Source organism: Osmerus mordax, chromosome 2, assembly GCF_038355195.1.
Source record: "Osmerus mordax isolate fOsmMor3 chromosome 2, fOsmMor3.pri, whole genome shotgun sequence".
In the NCBI taxonomy this organism is placed as follows: domain Eukaryota; kingdom Metazoa; phylum Chordata; class Actinopteri; order Osmeriformes; family Osmeridae; genus Osmerus; species Osmerus mordax.
Window position 1 is genome coordinate 713,172 of NC_090051.1, and position 19,542 is coordinate 732,713.

The 19,542-nt window shown below is 48.1% G+C and overlaps 2 protein-coding genes across 5 annotated transcripts in view; both read right to left on the reverse strand.

Annotated features, from left to right (window-relative positions):
• The window catches only part of LOC136958747 (activin receptor type-1-like), a 30,665-nt gene extending 16,376 nt beyond the window's left edge, over positions 1–14,289 (reverse strand). For both annotated transcript variants that reach the window (XM_067252855.1, XM_067252847.1), the window contains exons 1-2: positions 14,016–14,289; positions 2,322–2,395 (exon numbers count right to left, since the gene is read on the reverse strand). In XM_067252855.1, the coding sequence (XP_067108956.1) occupies positions 2,322–2,388 (67 nt within the window). In that variant the 5' untranslated portion in view covers positions 2,389–2,395; positions 14,016–14,289. The remainder of the gene's footprint in view (positions 1–2,321; positions 2,396–14,015) is intronic.
• Positions 14,290–15,107: 818 nt separating this feature from the next.
• LOC136967970 (putative nuclease HARBI1) lies at positions 15,108–18,827 on the reverse strand. Of its 3 annotated transcripts, XM_067261988.1 has the most exons (13): positions 18,446–18,827; positions 18,094–18,164; positions 17,830–18,006; positions 17,678–17,739; positions 17,509–17,595; positions 17,380–17,421; positions 17,138–17,311; positions 17,036–17,058; positions 16,645–16,689; positions 16,370–16,539; positions 16,185–16,300; positions 15,977–16,088; positions 15,108–15,882 (listed from the first exon to the last, which is right to left on the reverse strand). In XM_067261988.1, exons 1-13 carry the CDS (start codon positions 18,601–18,603, stop codon positions 15,512–15,514), a joined length of 1,608 nt encoding a protein of 535 aa, XP_067118089.1. In that variant the 5' UTR covers positions 18,604–18,827; the 3' UTR covers positions 15,108–15,511. The 3 variants fall into 3 exon arrangements, with proteins under 3 accessions (XP_067118089.1, XP_067118082.1, XP_067118075.1); XM_067261981.1 differs by having other exon boundaries at positions 16,185–16,276; positions 16,370–16,689; XM_067261974.1 differs by having other exon boundaries at positions 16,370–16,689.
• Positions 18,828–19,542: the final 715 nt, after the last annotated feature.

Consider the following 19,542-nt stretch of genomic DNA (forward strand, 5'->3'; position numbering starts at 1 on the left):
AGACAGGGGGTGAGGGAGACAGACAGACAGGGGGTGAGGGAGGCGGAGAGAGAGGAGAGGAGAAGAGAGCGGGAGAAGAAGAGAGATGGAGAGGTAAAACAAAGACGAGAGAGCGAAACAGACAAAGAAAACAGAGAGAACCAAAGCTTGTCCTTGACACGGTGACGGCACAGATCTGATGATATGTGCTTGTTGGGAAGTACACCACAGGCTGTATGGTGGCAGGCTAACCTGTGTGTGCTCAGGAACACAGCCAGGCTGCTGTATGGTGGCAGGCTAACCTGTGTGTGCTCAGGAACACAGCCAGGCTGCTGTATGGTGGCAGGCTAACCTGTGTGTGCTCAGGAACACAGCCAGGCTGCTGTATGGTGGCAGGCTAACCTGTGTGTGCTCAGAAACACAGCCAGGCTGCTGTATGGTGGCAGGCTAACCTGTGTGTGCTCAGGAACACAGCCAGGCTGCTGTATGGTGGCAGGCTAACCTGTGTGTGCTCAGAAACACAGCCAGGCTGTATGGTGTCAGGCTAACCTGTGTGTGCTCAGAAACACAGCCAGGCTGCTGTATGGTGGCAGGCTAACCTGTGTGTGCTCAGGAACACAGCCAGGCTGCTGTATGGTGGCAGGCTAACCTGTGTGTGCTCAGGAACACAGCCAGGCTGCTGTATGGTGGCAGGCTAACCTGTGTGTGCTCAGGAACACAGCCAGGCTGCTGTATGGTGGCAGGCTAACCTGTGTGTGCTCAGGAACACAGCCAGGCTGCTGTATGGTGGCAGGCTAACCTGTGTGTGCTCAGGAACACAGCCAGGCTGTATGGTGGCAGGCTAACCTGTGTGTGCTCAGGAACACAGCCAGGCTGCTGTATGGTGGCAGGCTAACCTGTGTGTGCTCAGGAACACAGCCAGGCTGCTGTATGGTGGCAGGCTAACCTGTGTGTGCTCAGGAACACAGCCAGGCTGCTGTATGGTGGCAGGCTAACCTGTGTGTGCTCAGGAACACAGCCAGGCTGCTGTATGGTGGCAGGCTAACCTGTGTGTGCTCAGGAACACAGCCAGGCTGTATGGTGGCAGGCTAACCTGTGTGTGCTCAGGAACACAGCCAGGCTGCTGTATGGTGGCAGGCTAACCTGTGTGTGCTCAGGAACACAGCCAGGCTGCTGTATGGTGGCAGGCTAACCTGTGTGTGCTCAGGAACACAGCCAGGCTGTATGGTGGCAGGCTAACCTGTGTGTGCTCAGGAACACAGTCAGGCTGTATGGTGGCAGGCTAACCTGTGTGTGCTCAGGAACACAGCCATGCTGCTGTATGGTGGCAGGCTAACCTGTGTGTGCTCAGAAACACAGCCAGGTAGTATGGTGGCAGGCTAACCTGTGTGTGCTCAGGAACACAGCCAGGCTGCTGTATGGTGGCAGGCTAACCTGTGTGTGCTCAGGAACACAGCCAGGCTGCTGTATGGTGGCAGGCTAACCTGTGTGTGCTCAGGAACACAGCCAGGCTGTATGGTGGCAGGCTAACCTGTGTGTGCTCAGGAACACAGCCAGGCTGTATGGTGGCAGGCTAACCTGTGTGTGCTCAGGAACACAGCCAGGCTGCTGTATGGTGGCAGGCTAACCTGTGTGTGCTCAGGAACACAGCCAGGCTGCTGTATGTTGGCAGGCTAACCTGTGTGTGCTCAGAAACACAGCCAGGCTGCTGTATGGTGGCAGGCTAACCTGTGTGTGCTCAGGAACACAGCCAGGCTGTATGGTGGCAGGCTAACCTGTGTGTGCTCAGGAACACAGCCATGCTGCTGTATGGTGGCAGGCTAACCTGTGTGTGCTCAGGAACACAGCCAGGCTGTATGGTGGCAGGCTAACCTGTGTGTGCTCAGGAACACAGCCAGGCTGTATGGTGGCAGGCTAACCTGTGTGTGCTCAGGAACACAGCCATGCTGCTGTATGGTGGCAGGCTAACCTGTGTGTGCTCAGGAACACAGCCAGGCTGCTGTATGGTGGCAGGCTAACCTGTGTGTGCTCAGGAACACAGCCAGGCTGCTGTATGGTGGCAGGCTAACCTGTGTGTGCTCAGGAACACAGCCAGGCTGTATGGTGGCAGGCTAACCTGTGTGTGCTCAGGAACACAGCCAGGCTGTATGGTGGCAGGCTAACCTGTGTGTGCTCAGGAACACAGCTAGGCTGTATGGTGGCAGGCTAACCTGTGTGTGCTCAGGAACACAGCCAGGCTGTATGGTGGCAGGCTAACCTGTGTGTGCTCAGGAACACATGTATGGGAGGGTGTGTGTACATGTGTTGGTGTGTGGGGGGCCAGGCCAGGGTGTGAAGCTTACCTTGCGGTGTGGACGAGGGGAGCAGCATCAGGCTGCACACCAGGAGGAGCATGGAGCTGTCTGCCATGGTGGACCTGCAGGGGAGAGGACACAGTTAGGACCCTGGTCACACCAGGCTCTGAGATGACCTGCAGGGGAACAGTTCCACACTGACCCACTGCCTGGCAGAGCCACATCTGCAAAATGTGGTTTGATTCAGTATGACGGGGACAGGGTTCACAGGGGAACAAGGTCAAACACACAGGAACAGAAAGAGACTGAGGAGACAGAACAACAGGAGATAACAGCAACATGATGGACGGGATGCAGACTGAGACAGAAAGACCTTTACTTGTTTTCAGTCAAACACAAAGTTTGGAATGCTCAAGTTAAGTGGGTCTCATGCCTTCCTGTTGTCCTGGCAACAAGGCGTTGAGTGGCAAGCAATGGGGAGACCAGTGCGTTCCTATTGGCTGCCAGAGAAAAGAGAGTGTGTGTGTGTGTGTGTGAGAGAGTGTGTGTTTGTGTGAGTGAGTGTGTGTGTGTGTGTGTGTGTGTGTGTGTGTGTGTGTGTGTGTGTGTGTGTGTGTGTGTGTGTGTGTGTGTGTGTGTGTGTGTGTGTGTGTGTGAGAGAGAGGCAGCTTGGCAGAGAAGGGAGCAGAGCAGACAGAATGGGGAGGGAGAGGAGGAGAGCACAGCAGGGAGGATGAAGCCCAAATAATATCATTTAGAAACAAACACAGCCTAGTCCTTCACCGTTTCAGGAACGTCTTCATATACATTAAAACACCAGTGTGTTTATGCCCCCGACTGATTAAAACATGGAGCTAACAAACGACACAAATCAGCCCTGTTCCCAGAGTAGATGACATGCTACTTATAGAAGCATCATTTTCTCTGTGTTTATGTCATACTAAGCACCGGCCATTATCCAGGCTGTGTGTGCGTCTCTACCCCCCCCCGCAGCCTTTGTGCCCGTCTCCCAGACATAAATTATTAAGCACGTAATGTTAGCACTAGCCCAACGGCGGTGTCTGAGCAAGCAGCTCACACACTACCCACATGCTGTCCTTTCATCAGAGCACCAAACACAGCCAGCCTGCGCTATCGTCAGAGACCTGTCTGTGTGTGTGGCACAGGCAGGGAGGACAGGGGGCGGGGAGAGGGGCATGGGGGGGCGGGAGGGGGGGTGCGGCCAGGGGGCAACAAGAGGGCAGGAGGACACAGCAGGGGGGAGGGGAGGGGGGAAGGACACTGTCGCTGTCCACCATGTTTGTTTTTGGTTTGCTGTTTTTCTGACTCTTAAGAGTTGAGTTTGTGACAGATTAGTGAGACCACCTGATATGTTTGTCCTCCATCGTCAATCCACATTGCTGTTAACCAACACGAGCGCTACTATTACATACATTTCTGTCTGTGTTTAGTTATATGACAAGGATTCATATTCTCTCAATGGTAATAAGGAGACAGGGAGGAGCAGGGGGGAGGCAGGAAACAGAGAGGTAGTGACTGGGGTTTGGACCTTGCAGGACTAGCTGCTAAAATGACACTGATCTTCCCAAGACAATTAGAGGGGTGCCTGGAGACCACATAATCCATCTCTAACAGATCAATAACTCACCTCAATGAACGAGCCTGAGTACATCTCCCAGGCCTCCCCTTAATAGGCTCAATCACTGAAAGTAAATGGAGTGCTTCATTCTCCGCTATTTATCACTGGTGGAGTCTGTGGTCTGAATATCATAATCAGCCTCTCCTTCAACAAGGAGGAGTCTTCACTCAGACACACAGATGAGAGCGTAAGAGTGCAAACCCCGACACCACACGCCTGTCGCACTGAACCCCGACACCACACGCCTGTCACACTGAACCCCGACACCACACGCCTGTCACACTGGGGGGGGCTAGGCTGCTGCAGGAGGAGGGGGGGGGGCTAGGCTGCTGCAGGAGGGGGGGGGGCTAGGCTGCTGCAGGAGGGGGGGCTAGGCTGCTGCAGGAGGGGGGGGGGGCTAGGCTGCTGCAGGAGGGGGGGGGCTAGGCTGCTGCAGGAGGGGGGGGGCTAGGCTGCTGCAGGAGGGGGGGGGGCTAGGCTGCTGCAGAAGGGGGGGGGGCTAGGCTGCTGCAGGAGGGGGGGGGCTAGGCTGCTGCAGGAGGGGGGGTGGGGCATACTGTCTGTCCCTATTTAGCCAAGCTGAGATGAGGCCAGTATGAGGCTTCTAGGAGGGAGACAAACAAGGCCAGCATCTGCAGAGCACGTTGAGAAGTACAGTTCTGGAACGGAAAATGTGGAAGTGTGTGTGTGTTTGTACATTGTGTGTCTGTCCCCCGTGTCTGCGTGCTGAATTCTCTGGCACTGTCCGGCAGTGTGTGTTCACAGAGTTGATACCCTGCCAGGCCCGCCCTCCCTTTCTCTCTGTTTATCAATCCCCATCTCTACCTCCTCCCTTTTTCTCCCCCACAACTCCATTTCCAGAGAGTCCCTCTATCTCCTCTCCCTCATGGAGGTAAGGCTGTCGGAGCTGTCGGTGTGTGGCTGGCACTACCAGCCCCAGCTGGGATGAAACACCAAGTGAGGTCGAGCCCACAGGGGACAGAGCTGAAGGAGGACCGTGTTAACCCAAACAACGATGAGGCCAGTAGGGCTGTCCTCACTCAGTCAACATAGAGGCCAGTAGGGCTGTCCTCACTCAGTCAACCTAGAGGCCAGTAGGGCTGTCCTCACTCAGTCAACATAGAGGCCAGTAGGGCTGTCCTCACTCAGTCAACATAGAGGCCAGTAGGGCTGTCCTCACTCAGTCAACCTAGAGGCCAGTAGGGCTGTCCTCACTCAGTCAACCTAGAGGCCAGTAGGGCTGTCCTCACTCAGTCAACGATGAGGCCAGTAGGGCTGTCCTCACTCAGTCAACATAGAGGCCAGTAGGGCTGTCCTCACTCAGTCAACCTAGAGGCCAGGCTGTGGTCAAAGCCAGGGAAGACTTCCATCTCTGCAGTCTCCTTTAGCAGAGGGCCATTCTCGTCTGTGAAGTTGAGCTGTACTGTGCTTAAGTGATTAGCTCAGAGTGATTAAAATGTCCCCACTCCTTAATACCATGAATGCTACATTTACATCTAAATAGTCTCTTCTACCTCACATCAAGAATGTAGATTTGATGAATCTTTTTATTCACAGACAGAGTACTAAATCACATTTAAATGTGTGAATCATTCAAATGTCCTTTTATCGCAAGATTAACGTTCTTTTTGGCCTAGCAAACTTTGTAGTTTTTTTCATATATATATTACTAAATGTATAGGAGATTTCTGACTATATATTATCTAAATTAAACTAATAAACTCCTCAAAAAACGTTATTTTGGTCGATTCCTACCCTTCAATAATACCAATTGATATTGTATTTGATATCGTTGGAAAGCCTGATTAGTCACCTTTACAATGAAGTACAACTTTTAAGGATCGTGCATTTGTGGAATGAGCAACACAGCTAACCGTGTGGGTAGAGGCCCAAAAAAAATTGCCAAAATCCCCTGCAATATTCTTCTGTTGGTATTCACTCTCGTTTTGAGTTGCTTGGTGGATTGGATGATTGCACTCTCCCACAGTAATAATAAGGCATAGTAATAAGGAAAAATCAACACATATTGGCATATTTTTACACTTTATTCATGTTACACTGTCAGGGACCTCAGTAGTGTGTGGAAGATCCATACGCAGCCACAACAATATTGCAGGGGATTTTGTCAATTTCTTTTGGGCCTCTACCCACACGGTTAGCTGTGTTGCTCATTCCATGAATGCACAATCCTTACAAGTTGTACCTCGTTGTAAAGGTGACTAATCAGGCTTTCCAACGGTATCAAACACAATACCAATTTGTATTATTAAAGGGGAGAAATAATCGACCAAAATAACGTTTTCCGAACTTTTTTTGAGGAGTTTATATGGTGGGATATGGTACTCTCACTATTTTGACGTAAATTGAGTTTCTGTGCTTGTGAGGATGGTTATTTATTGCTCTGGTCTGGTGTGTGCCTTGGCAGCGAGCCGGGAACCCTGCAGGATCTGCTGAGTCATGGTGCTGGGAGAGGGAACCCTGCAGGATCTGCTGAGTCATGGTGCTGGGAGAGGGAACCCTGCAGGATCTGCTGAGTCATGGTGCTGGGAGAGGGACAGGAGGCAGAGTGTCTGGGCAACCTGGTGAAGCTGCAGACGCACAACATAGCCGGGGGAAAAAAGGAGGGCCGGGGGGAGGGCCGGGGAGAGGGCCGGGGAGAGGGCCGGGGAGAGGGCCGGGGAGAGGGCCGGGGGAGGCACCGTCTCTGACTGTGCCAGCTACCCAGAGAGATCTCCAGCGAGCTAGCCAGAGAGCTATCCAGCGAGCGAGCTAGCCAGAGAGCTATCCAGCGAGCGAGCTAGCCAGAGAGCTATCCAGCGAGCGAGCTAGCCAGAGAGCTATCCAGCGAGCGAGCTAGCCAGAGAGCTATCCAGCAAGCTATCCAGCGAGCTATCCACAGCAGACAGCTTCTGTCCAGATGGACTTCTCCTGGGTGTACGGCCATGAGCAGAGGGCACTCAGTCCTCTGCAACCTCCTGCCACACAAACTGTCTCACGCACACACACACAAACTCTCCCTCGCACACACACTTCAGCAGCCCATTCTACCTACATTTTATACTGAGTCACTCTTACAGTGAAAGTGAGTCATGAAACTGACAACCTTCGATGTACTTTCCATAACCAGGAAGTAGAAACTTCTGCAACACTTTCTCAGACTACACAGGTACAGCCTGCCTGGGGAGGGAGAGAACATCCAGGCCTCAAGACCACCCCAGAGAACAGCACTCAGAACAGTGTGGACAGCAACACTGCAGCACGCAGCGTCTTAAACCCAGAGCCAGGACAACAACTGCAGCACGCAGCGTCTTAAACCCAGAGCCAGGACAACAACTGCAGCACGCAGCGTCTTAAACCCAGAGCCAGGACTACAACTGCAGCACGCAGCGTCTTAAACCAACAACTGCAACCCTCCTCCGGCTGGCAGACAGGCTGATCTGGTTAACTCATCCTGTGATTAATCATTGTTGTTGTTGACATTGCTTCTGTTGTCACTTCACATGCATATTCATGCACCATTTGCAGCTCCATTTAGGGAGCCCAACACGTCATGTATGCGTCATTGTGCACCAAACTGAAGAAATACCAAACACTTCACAGGGGAGACAACAAAAAAAAAACATGAACTGGGAACAATCGGGGGGACGACGACAGACAGACAGAAGTGAGACCTGAAAACAACTCTGCCATGTTAATTACAGTTCGCTAGACAGACAATAACTGGAGGTGGACGGGCGTAATCACACTGAATCTGCCCATTTGAAGAAAATGCTCATCAGCCTCCAGCCTCATCAGCCCAGCCTCTAACCCCATCAGCCCAGCCTGCACCTCCATCTCTCTAGGACTTCACTCAGCAACCTGTTCTTTCACAGCGTTAGGAATGTAATCAAATGCAAATGAATGGTCTGAATAAACTCACACTCCTTCCTCCCCACCCCCCTCCTCCCTGTACAGGAGCTGCCCAGGGTTTGTGTTCCTAGACGTGAACCAAGAGAGGGTGGTTTCTGACCTCCTCCTCATACAGACTCACCATGTGGAATTTTGTCATCTGAGATTTTTCCATCATGGCATCGGCCCTGCAGTCCGGTGTGGCTGGTAGCCTTTAGCACGGACCCAGAGAGCTGCTCCAGCCCAGCCTCTACAGCCCTGTCAGTACGGTTGGGTATCGTTTGGGTTTTTACAATACCGGTGCCAAATTTAAAAAAAGATAAAAAATAAAAAATGAATGTAGATGACATTAAATAACATTTTTTGGGTGAAAAAAATAAAAAATAAACTTTGTTACAACTTGCAATCACGTGAATTTTCTCAGTTAGGTAATCATTCTTTTGATTATTCTGACACCACATGAATGCAGTATAATTTAACTAGCGATCATGTGCGCTAATGATGCTTCTTACGTCTGTTTCAGAGCACCAGAGGGCAAATATTTCAATCGACCGCTCAATTCGGTCACGTACATACCAATCATATAGGTACCGATGCCATATTAGCACCAGGTTTTGGTACCCAACCCTATCTGTAAGGAGAGCATATTCGTGTCTCCAGTAAAGTGCACCAAGTCATCACCATGGTACTCAAATGGCCATTGTTGGACCGCCATCACCCCACTACAAAGGAGCCAATTCAAACAGCTACTTTATGACCTTCAGCAGTGTTTGCAGACTGAGGTGGGAACAAACATTCTCCCTCAGAATGACCCTCTCACTAGGTTGAGTCTGCTGGGAATGCCAGTGTTCTGTAAAAGAGCACCTTGATTTGTATCACTGGCGCCCTTCTCTCCCCTCGTACGAGCTGGCTGGACACACCGATGCTGTGTGTGAGGGGGCCAGGAGGCGTCTAAGATATTGCTACAGACTGTTAGCAACTTCAGAATCATAAACAAACTGGCCAGGTTGAGCTGTGTGAATTTCAAACCCCTCCTGTTGGTCCTGTAGAGAGTGAGCTGGTTATAGGTTGGAGTGGACACTCCTCCACACACAGCCACATCACACACGCAGCACTGCGAAGGTGCCTTCAGCAAAACCATTGGTACCCCGTGTACAGCCCTGAGTAACATTTTGTATTTGAAATGTTACTATTTGTATTGTTGTATATTTCATTATTGCGTGTTTTGTATTGGTAACATGTTCTTCATTTTAATTTCCTACTCTTCAACACTGCAGTTTCTCCTCCGGGATCAATAAAGTTACTACTACTACTAATACAAACACGGTTCTCCCACAGCCCCCATCAGTAGGCCCAGATGCTTGGTGCTGTCACATCCTCTGGCCAACAGTGTTTATGACCCCCGGCTTCCCGTCACGCTCTCCCCAGGAGAGGGAGCAGAGGAACGGGGAAGTGGAATGTTAGAGATGAACGATCTGTTCTATTCCCGCAATCTTGTTGTCTTTTGTGTCACAAACAGACACAAAAGACTGTATGGCTGTAAGGAAGGTGCCACGTCAAGGCGCTTCAGGGAGGTGCCACGTCAAGGCGCTTCAGGAAGGTGCCACGTCAAGGCGCTTCAGGGAGGTGCCACGTCAAGGCGCTTCAGGGATCACGATGACAGTTATTTGACAGTGGTGTCTGCGACAGAGGCATACCACTATCTCAGGTGGAGACAAGCATGTCTTGTTTACATTTACATTTAGTCATTTAGCAGACGCTCTTATCCAGAGCGACTTACAGTAAGTACAGGGACATTCCCCCCGAAGCAAGTAGGGTGAAGTGCCTTGCCCAAGGGCACAACGTAATGTGGCACGGCTGGGAATCGAACTGGCAACCTTCAGATTACTAGGGGGAGTCAGGTGGCTGAGCGGTTAGGGAGTCGGGCTAGTAATCTGAAGGTTACCGGTTCAATTCCCGGCTGTGAAAAATGACGTTGTGTCCTTGGGCAAGGCACTTCACCCTACTTGCCTCGGGGGAATGTCCCTGTACTTACTGTAAGTCGCTCTGGATAAGAGCGTCTGCTAAATGACTAAATGTAAATGTAAATGTACTAGCCCGACTCCCTCACCGCTCAGCCATCTGACTCCCTTGTTTAAACTTCTATGCTCATATTTGTGTGGACCAAATAGTATTGGCACAAAATGGAGGTCAGCTGAAGCCGAGTTGCTGTGCAGAAGTGCACGGTGTTGGTGAAGTCGCTCCTCAGACCTCTGATCTAGACGGATGTTTGGCTGACCAGACCAGGGCTCTCAACGCTCACATAACGAGAGGGAACTTGACTCACAGAACTTTCCTGTTCAACTGCCATCAACTGATAGAAGTGTCACTTACACAGTACACTATTATTATCACAACACTGGAATAGGCCTGCTGTATTGATATACGTCAGACCTCCATTTGATCTGAATACTGAGAGACACATGCTCCGTTCGTAGAAATGAAAACATATCTTACAGCAAATTCATCATCCAAGCACACGTCCTGGTGAAAAGAGAGGGGGGTGAACTGTTCAACCAACACCACTGGCACCACTGTGTCTCCTCCCGGTGAATTAGAAGCCAAGCTTCAGACTGGAGCAGGCAGGAAGGAACTAAAACAGACCTTCCCTCTAACAGCTGAGCGATAAGAGTACTGAAGCGAGTCAAGCGCTCATAAAATGTGTATTGCAGAGCGTCTCCGGTGCAGGAGGAGGGTGATGGGGAGACAGCGCAGCCAGGAGCACTGCAGATCTGTCTGCACACTCTAGTCTCTCCTTCTCTCCCTCGGCGTGTGTCTTTCCCTCACTCACTCTCTTTGTGTCTCCCTTACCATGTCTCTCTCTGTGCACTTGCCTTTCCCCCACATTTGCACAGAGACAAACAGAAATCAATAACCCACTGGAGAGCCACCAAAGGAAAGAGGTGGGGGGGGGGGGGGATGACCCCCAGCTGGCAGCAGACACTGAAGTACTGAAGGAGGACGAAAGTCTGGTTGGGGTGACAAGCACACCCCACGTGTCTCCACTTCCTGTCCCTCACTAAGACGGCCATGCCTCCACTTCCTGTCCCTCACTAAGACGGCCATGCCTTCACTTCCTGTCTCTCACTAAGACGGCCATGCCTTCACTTCCTGTCCCTCACTAAGACGGCCATGCCTTCACTTCCTGTCTCTCACTAAGACGGCCATGCCTTCACTTCCTGTCCCTCACTAAGACGGCCATGCCTTCACTTCCTGTCTCTCACTAAGACGGCCATGCCTTCACTTCCTGTCTCTCACTAAGACGGCCATGCCTCCACTTCCTGTCCCTCACTAAGACGGCCGTCCCGCCGGTTCCAGACAACTCGTTGTGATATGTTTCGGCTGCACAAGGCTTATGATTATTAAAGGCTCAAGGATTTTGACTAAAAATAACATGCCGACAGAGGGCCTATCCTAAAAAGCTGTTGAGGATGAGGAGATCCAGACAGAGAGCAGCCCACATGCTGTGTGTCTCTGTGGCCTGGTCGTCTGACTGCAGGACCAATGCTAAACCCAAACACCCAAACTAAAAAGCACAACTTACTGGCATGTCAGCATGCGCACACACACACACACAGTCGCAGTGGATGGATCCTTAAAGAGTCTGTGTGTCCGGCGTAGGAGTCTCAGCCAAGTCCTGCCCTCTCTCTCCCTCTCTCTCCCTCACACAAGCACAGACACAGAGATATACTGTGACACACCACCTCCTCCCTCTCACTCACCCCCCTGGTTGGCCAGCCAGGAGGGAGGAGGGAGCCCTGGCTGAGCCTCATGCAGGTTCCTGCTCAGACATGAAGATGTCCGTCCCTCTGCGTGTCTGTCTGGAAGCATGGCGCAGGCTGCATGGCGCAGGCTGCATGGCGCAGGCTGCATGGCGCAGGCTGCAGTAACCTGATCCTCCTGCAGGACTGTCGGCGTGTCCCTCTCCCTGCGCTCGGGCATTGTTCCAGCCCATACTGCCAGCTGCTTCTGACAGCCAAATTACTGTGCACAGAGAATGATTGCTGTCTGAGAACACTTTTTTTCTCTCTCTCTCTCTTTCTCCTTCTCCCCCTCTCTCCTCTGCTTTTTGAAATGCTGGGGCAAATTATACACTTTACAGTTCTCTGAAAGTACATCTGCAGGATGGATGCTGTGGAGAGGCCAACAGATCGTGTCTAATCGAAGTGGATACACAGTGTGGGGTAATAATGACTTGGATGAAGGCTAGGCACCAGAGTTGGAATAATTTGCCCTAACTATGTCCAAACTATGAATACATTAAACCATATCAGTCAAGAATGATTCATCTTTAACCTTTCAGGACACTCAAACAGCTAGCAGCTTTATTCAAGATGGTTCTAAAGATGGGTCCTGGCTGTGTGCAGAAAAACAACCTAGCAGATTATAAACTGAAGAGACACCGGATAAAGGAATTATTATTTATTTATTTGTACTCCTAATGGATTCTCAAAAGTTATGTCCTCTTAAAAGCTGTTTTATTTCAAACCCTGTTTCAGAGTACATCATCTCTTTTCAAACTCCAAAAGTGATCAATACAAATATTCCAACCTCAAACCACTTCAGAGACGGAGACAGAACTAGAGCCGTAGCAAGTGGCCACGTTCAAGTCAGTTCATTCACCTCATCTACTAAGCACAAGCTGTGTGTGAGGGTGTGTGTGTGTGAGTGTGTGAGTCCAGACTGACTGACGTCCTCCTATCTGGCTGCTATCAGCAGACTGCAGGACACGGCTGGAGCCGGCCGGCGCCCAGAGGCCGGCTGACCTCAGAGGGGGGCATGGAGTCGGCTCCAGGCCCCCCCAGACAATCTCCAGACCCCCCCCCCCCAGACAATCTCCAGACCCCCCCCCCCCCACACACACAAACCAGCAAGCTGCCTGCAGGACAGCAGCACTCCAAAACCATATTCACGACATAGATTGCAGGCATTGTTTACAAGTTCTGAGGTTTATGTGAGAAAGAAATTACCTGTGATAGCTGGTTTGTATATTCAATCCAAACCTAATCTAGTGGTTTATTTCATGGCATGAGCTCACACAATCTACACCAGTCAATGTCGTACTCAATCAACTCATCAGCAGAAGAAGAAAAAAATTCAACATTTTCAAAGCGGTGGGCTTGTCCACCTGACACCTAGATAAAAACAATGATCTCACAGTCTACTCTGATAAGTCCTGTCAGACAAGCTAACATAACACAACCTTACAAACTACTGACTCACTTATGTCTGAAGACTAACCTTAAATAACTTATGACACATTACACAAAGAAGCTGTCTCCTTCCAGGCCTGTTTGTATGACCACCACAGTCCACACGCAGGCATCCAAAACATGCAGTGATACATCATTCATGCTTGACAGAGCGCATATTACTGTATTCAATTGAGTTGTGTTAGGGAGGACAGGAGACTAACTGAAATTATGCATATATGTTAAGGCCACTTTTTTCATCACAACTTTCAAATAAAATAGCATATTTCAGATCTTCTGATTAGGCACTAGGGTGTAAAATGTTGAATTGGAACCCACAATCGCCAGGTTCTTCCACTAGGAGGTTACCTAATATGATCCTGTAGTCTAATCAATGTGTCTCCGATGTCTTTAAATATTTACAGATTCTCGCTCCCCCCCCCACCCTCCCCCCTGGGACTTCAAGGACCATTGTGATGGTTATGGTGCACAGCGTGGTGTTGATGGAGGCACACGATCGCGCGATGCTCCCAACTACGACTGCATGACAAAGAGACCCTTCCATAGTGTCAACTAGTTGCAATGTTGGGCCAAACGGTTGAATGAGTCCAAAACCATTAATCCAGCTAAATTCCCAAACCAAAAAGAACGATTAAACATCTATATAGGCCTATTGCCCGTGATATTAACGCACTCTAAAACCTCCTCATTCATATTTCTTCCAACTGCATGAAACGTTTAACACAGTAGGCTACGTTATCTGGTAGTGTATCTGTAGGCTGGTAAACGAAGAGTTTGAACACCGGACCGTAGCCAATTGGAAAACACAGGTAGGCTATAGGCTACTTTAGAAGTTCAAAATCTTTGTTATTAAGACTGTCTGTGTTCCTACTCAAATGAAATAAACACGACTAAACTACATTCTAGTTTCCAGACTTCAATTTCTGCAGGAAAGTATTGCAATTAAAAAACGCTACAACTTACCTCGCATGAGTTTGAAGCGCTTCAGAGACGTGCGGTCGTTTAGCAGTGTGCTTATAGCACAGATCATGCTACTCTGCCATCTCTCGAAAATCTACCGACAATGCCGTTTTTGTTTTGCTGAAAAAAAGAAGGTTGAGCCGACATTGCCTTCTTCCCCAAACCAATCAAATATTGCTGATTTCAGGCGGTATTCATAATCCAAAGTGAACCTAAAGTTGCATTCTGTAACTTGGCATGCTGTGTATAGGTGTCCCGCAGGCAGACTGTCCGTGTGAGAAGCAGCTCTGTGTTGAGGAGGAAGTTGTCTTGCTGCTACAGCTCTTTGTAATTACACCATCAGCTCTCCTGCGCATATATTCCAACACCGGGGGCCTGTTGCACAAAACTAGGATAAGGGATTAAGCCAGGATATCTTGGTGATCCTGGCTCAATTGATCCGTAATCCGGTTGCACTAAAGATGGATAGGGGGCAGGAGGATATGTTATGGTATAAATTACCATGGAGATTTATTCTGTGGAGCTAGCCTGCTCCAGACCAGGCTAAATTCCAGGATCTATTTAATCTCATCCCTAATGTCAGTCAGCAGTCACCACAAATGGAAACCAATAGTTATTTCACTGCTCACTATACATTGTTATCACATATAACTAGACCCACTGTCATTATTTAAACGTTTGTGATCATTAATTTCAATGATTTTGGATAAAAAATGATTTTTAGATGATGTTGCTATCATTAGATAATTTACAGTTTCCCATAGACTATAAGGCTATATATAAAATGATAGAATATTAGGGCCACAGAGGGGAAAAAAACACAAGTCATAATATTGTAACCAGTTGTTTTAAAGGAGGACAGTTGTTAAAATGACAGATGTGGGGCATTTCGTGAAATTGTACTTCAGTATGGTTTCATAAACAAAGACATGCTGATGTGCCAGAATATTAAGTATCACATTGTCATAAGTATCAAAACTGTAAAAACAATATGTAGCTTTTCTGCAGAAAGAACCAGCCTCATAAATTTATGACTTTATCCTTTTTCTTCAGTGTGGCCCTAGTACTCTGTCATATAAACAAATACACATTCCATATGAATATAAAAACACAATGTGTAACATTATGTTCCTTTATTGAATAAGGACAAAACAAAGCAGGTAAACCATCAGCTCCTTTCGAAACTGAAGTCACAGTGACTCTACAAGATGGAAAGCACAGAATCCAAGCATATTATACAAAATGATACATACACATTCAAAGGTCTGTATATAACACACCCTGCATGTCTGCACACTAAAATAAATGCAGGACAAATCCATACACATCAACTGAACAGACAAATGAATGGATGCAGTAGCCTCCCTGCAGCCTTGTATTACACACAGTATACCGCACAAACATCATAAGAGGCCAAATTCGTAAAAAAACGAACCCAAAAAAACCCAAATTCCTCTGCCACCGCAGGACATATTTAACCAAAATTGAAAGCACACATACTAACTAAAATAATTCAACACATATTGGTCCCTCAGCAGCCGACCACTGTCGTCATCAGGGAAGATTGCCGGATTGTCCCAGTCCATGGCTGGTGGCACTCTGGGGGCCCTCTCCTTCCTCAGGCAGGCCACATTGTGGAGGACAGCACAAGCCACAGTAATATCACATGCCCTAACAGGGCTGACCCTTAATTTGTGAAGGCAGTGAAAGCGTGCCTTCAGGAGGCCAAAGGTCATTTCAACTCTGGCCCTGGTCCTGGCATGGGCATGGTTGTAGGCCTGCTGTGCTTCCTGGGGGTCTGTGAAAGGTGTCAGGAGAAAAGGCTGGCAGCCATACCCCCTGTCTCCCAGCAACACACCAGAGAATTCACCTGTCAACACAAAATCTCATCATTACTACCTCATAAACACAGTGATATTCTTGACACAGCCATGATGGTTATAAATAGGGGTTGTGTGGCTTACCTTGTGATAGGCACTGATAGATTTCAGAGGCCCGAAAGATTCTGGAGTCATGGACTGAGCCAGGCCATTTTGCCACAACATTGCTGATCACACAGTCAGCATTGCAGACCATCTGAAATCATAAGATGAGGAATATTACACCAATCAATGCACATCACTGGCAATGCAGAGTGTTCGTCAATGGACAATATCAAAAAGTTATGTTCACCTGAACATTAATGCTGTGAAAGGATTTCCTATTCACAAAATCGGCCTCATGGGCACCTGAGGGGGCTTTTATCCTTATGTGTGTGCAGTCCACTGCACCAATGACATTGGGGAAACCTGTCACACAAAGTAATGAGTATCCTACTATGTGTTAACAGTTGTCCTGTAATTTGTAGATCCTCTTACCTGCAATCCTATAGAACTCCTCTTTGATGTCACAGAGTCTTCTGTGGCCAGGGAAGGAGATGAAGACATCTGCTAATGCTTTGATAGCCAGACACACACTCCTTATTGTGCGGCAAATTGTGGCCTTGTTCAGCTGTTCTGCATCCCCCACTGAGTACAGGAAGGCTCCACTAGCAAAAAAGCGCAAGGCCACACAAACCATTTGCTCCACACTCAGTGCATGGCTCCGTGCAGTGCGGTGCTTAATCCTGGGACCCAGTAGTCTGCATAGATACCTGATGCCATCTGCAGAAAACCTGTATCTTTCATATAGATGGTCATCAGGGAAGGCCAGTGGGTCCAACCGGTCCCTGAAGACCCTTTCTCGCCTGAAGGCTCTCCTCAGCACAAGTGCTTCTTCATCCACCACATCTCGCACGAATGGGCATGCCATTGTCAGAGCAGAAAGGAACACACAATTTTGGGCCTTCATATAGGCTAGTGGCCACACCTGGTGCTGGGGGGGTGGGCAAAAGAGGGCGATGCCTTATAACGATGACTTGGTTGTACTGATTGCTGGGAAAATAAAAAAAACCTTAGAAAGATGCCACCGTCCTGTGTGCTCACAATAAGAGCTCATATGTCATGGCTCACTTGACTTTACGAGAATATACCTAATTTTTATTTTCAGCTGTGTCATCTTCTTGGAGCTGGGGGAGGAAAGAAAAATAATGATTAATACATTTGTGTTACAGTTAGCATACAGTGTACATTGAAGGCATATCTCACCTCCCTCTCAAGTTTTTTTATTTCAAGGTCCAGTTTCCTAATTGTCCTCTTTTTTATTTCGGACTCCAGTGCAAGATTTTCCATCTTTTTCTTCTTGTACTGAATGTCTATGTCTGCCAGTTCTATTTGGCGCCGGAGGTGGTTGCCATACAACTTTCTGATAGCTTGTGAGCTCTGTGAACACAATACAATTAGCGCAGCTGGAATTTGGCAGGATGTGGTGTCCTTTTATTAATACGCACTATGTTGCCAGGCTGGTTTTCCCACTGTATAGCATCTGGGTCCTGTAAAAGAAATTAGATTTTTTGATTTTGATGAGGACTCCTCACCATTGTAGAGTAAATAGTACTTTCACAGTCTTAACATGATACCTCATGCCTTCTGGAATCCAGAGAGATGGTCTCCTCCTCATCATCGTCTCCATCATGTGCTGTTGCTGCTGCACTGGGGCCTTCACCCTATCACATTTAATCGGATTCATATTGAAGCTAGTAGACAAGACATGCCAGGCCTACAGTATGCCTTTGATGGAGTACTCACTGGATCAGCATCGTCTGGTGCTTGTGCTGGTGGCTCTAACAGGAACACAGTGCTGCCAGACACTGCAAGGCAATAGGTAAACCAAAGTCAGACAGTCCAAATTGATTCAATATGAATGTGGTTGTATCCCATGTAGAGATGGAAGGACATACCTTGAATGAAGCGGGTGGCATCTTGGGAGGAACCTATGCTCGTCTCTTTCCCCCCAGGGATCCCCTCTAAGACGGGCCTGCCTTTATTTAGCTCCAAGGCCATGTCCTCTGCTGGGGTAAGGTCAGCCTTTGGTGACCCACCACCCGTGCCTTGTCTGTGGGTATTCTTTTTCACTGCTAAAACAGTACAGACAATGTGTGAGCAGGCACCTTCTGGGTACAATATATGCTTGTGCTTTGTTAAATATTAGTCAGGGACCATACCATTCTGCAGAATGTTCTTGTATTTGATTTTGACCTGCTGCCATGTCCGTTTTGGCCCGTTCATGTTTAATCTACACACACACACACATATTTAATGGAGTCACACTGCAAAAAATTACTTGGTATTTTTGTCTTGTTTTCAGTAAAAATATCAAAAAATTTATCATAGCTTTATACAGTGTGATGGAGTTACTTTACACAATTTCACTCATATCTGCAGTGCATTTCAATAAAAAATTTAACCGTTTCATAATTACAGTACAACTGCATTTTTGGAGATGTGAATTAAATATTTGAATTGTAATTGTGATGTTTCAGCGGAGCGGTGAGTATGTAATTGTGCACTACTTACGCATTCAGGCGGTCTGCAATACTTTGCCACGCTTTTTCTCTTTGCTTTATCACTGTGGCGGTGTTGCCTTTCTTCTTAATTATATCTTTTACCTCCTCGTATGCCTCCATGAGGATTTGTGCTTCCGACGGGGAAAAGTACGCGGCTCTAGTTGCCATGGTAAATCAGTTAATCTGTGATCTGTGGCGGGGTCTATTTGAGTGAGCCGTGAGCGCGCACCTATCCAGGATTGGTTTCACCTGGCTTAATGAATCCGTGTCTGCTCATCCTGGCTTGGTCTTTGTGCAACCAATTAAGCCTGGACGCACATGTTTTGGCTTCATTGAGCTCAGCTGAGTCATTTATCCCGGATGTCTTAATTCTACTTTTGTGCAACAGGCCCCAGGTGGCAGCCACCTATCAAATATTAGACTATTTGTTTTTTATTTCAAAAAATACAAATTCGGCCTTTGCTGAAATGATGTTGGCTATCCAGTTCAACAATAATTTAATTGTTACATTTTATTAACCTTTAAGACAAGTTGGTTATTCGATTTGATTCATGTTTCTAGCAATGTATCGTAAGTGTCAGTCCGATACATTGTAAACATTCATATAAAATGAATATAGCACAGGTTATACAACAAAAACATTACGATATCGACACAAACATGGAAACAAAACAAGTAGCCTAAAACATAAAAGTACATATCGGATCGGCTATAGCCTACTTCACAATTATCGCATGCAAACACATTCTACGGTAAAAAATAAAAATTATAATACAAAAATAAAATACAAAAAAATTATTAAAGAAACCCCGGTAGAACTGGTCTAGCTAGCCAACTACAGGTCTGCACAAATATGTACTGTCACGATCCAGACGAAATGCATGTTTATTTGTCTCGTCTGCTAGGCTAACTAACTACTAGCACCAGCTACAGCTGTGAATGTAGCTGGCTAGTAGGGGGTGTTCAATGTCAGGACAATAAGTTTATAAAATATTGTTATTAAGTACTAAAGCATGATATGTATCCAGTAGCACCGTGACATTCTGCCACCAGTCGGCTACTTGAGTACAGATGTAGAGCTGGTCTACTAGCCTCGCTGTGCTCTTG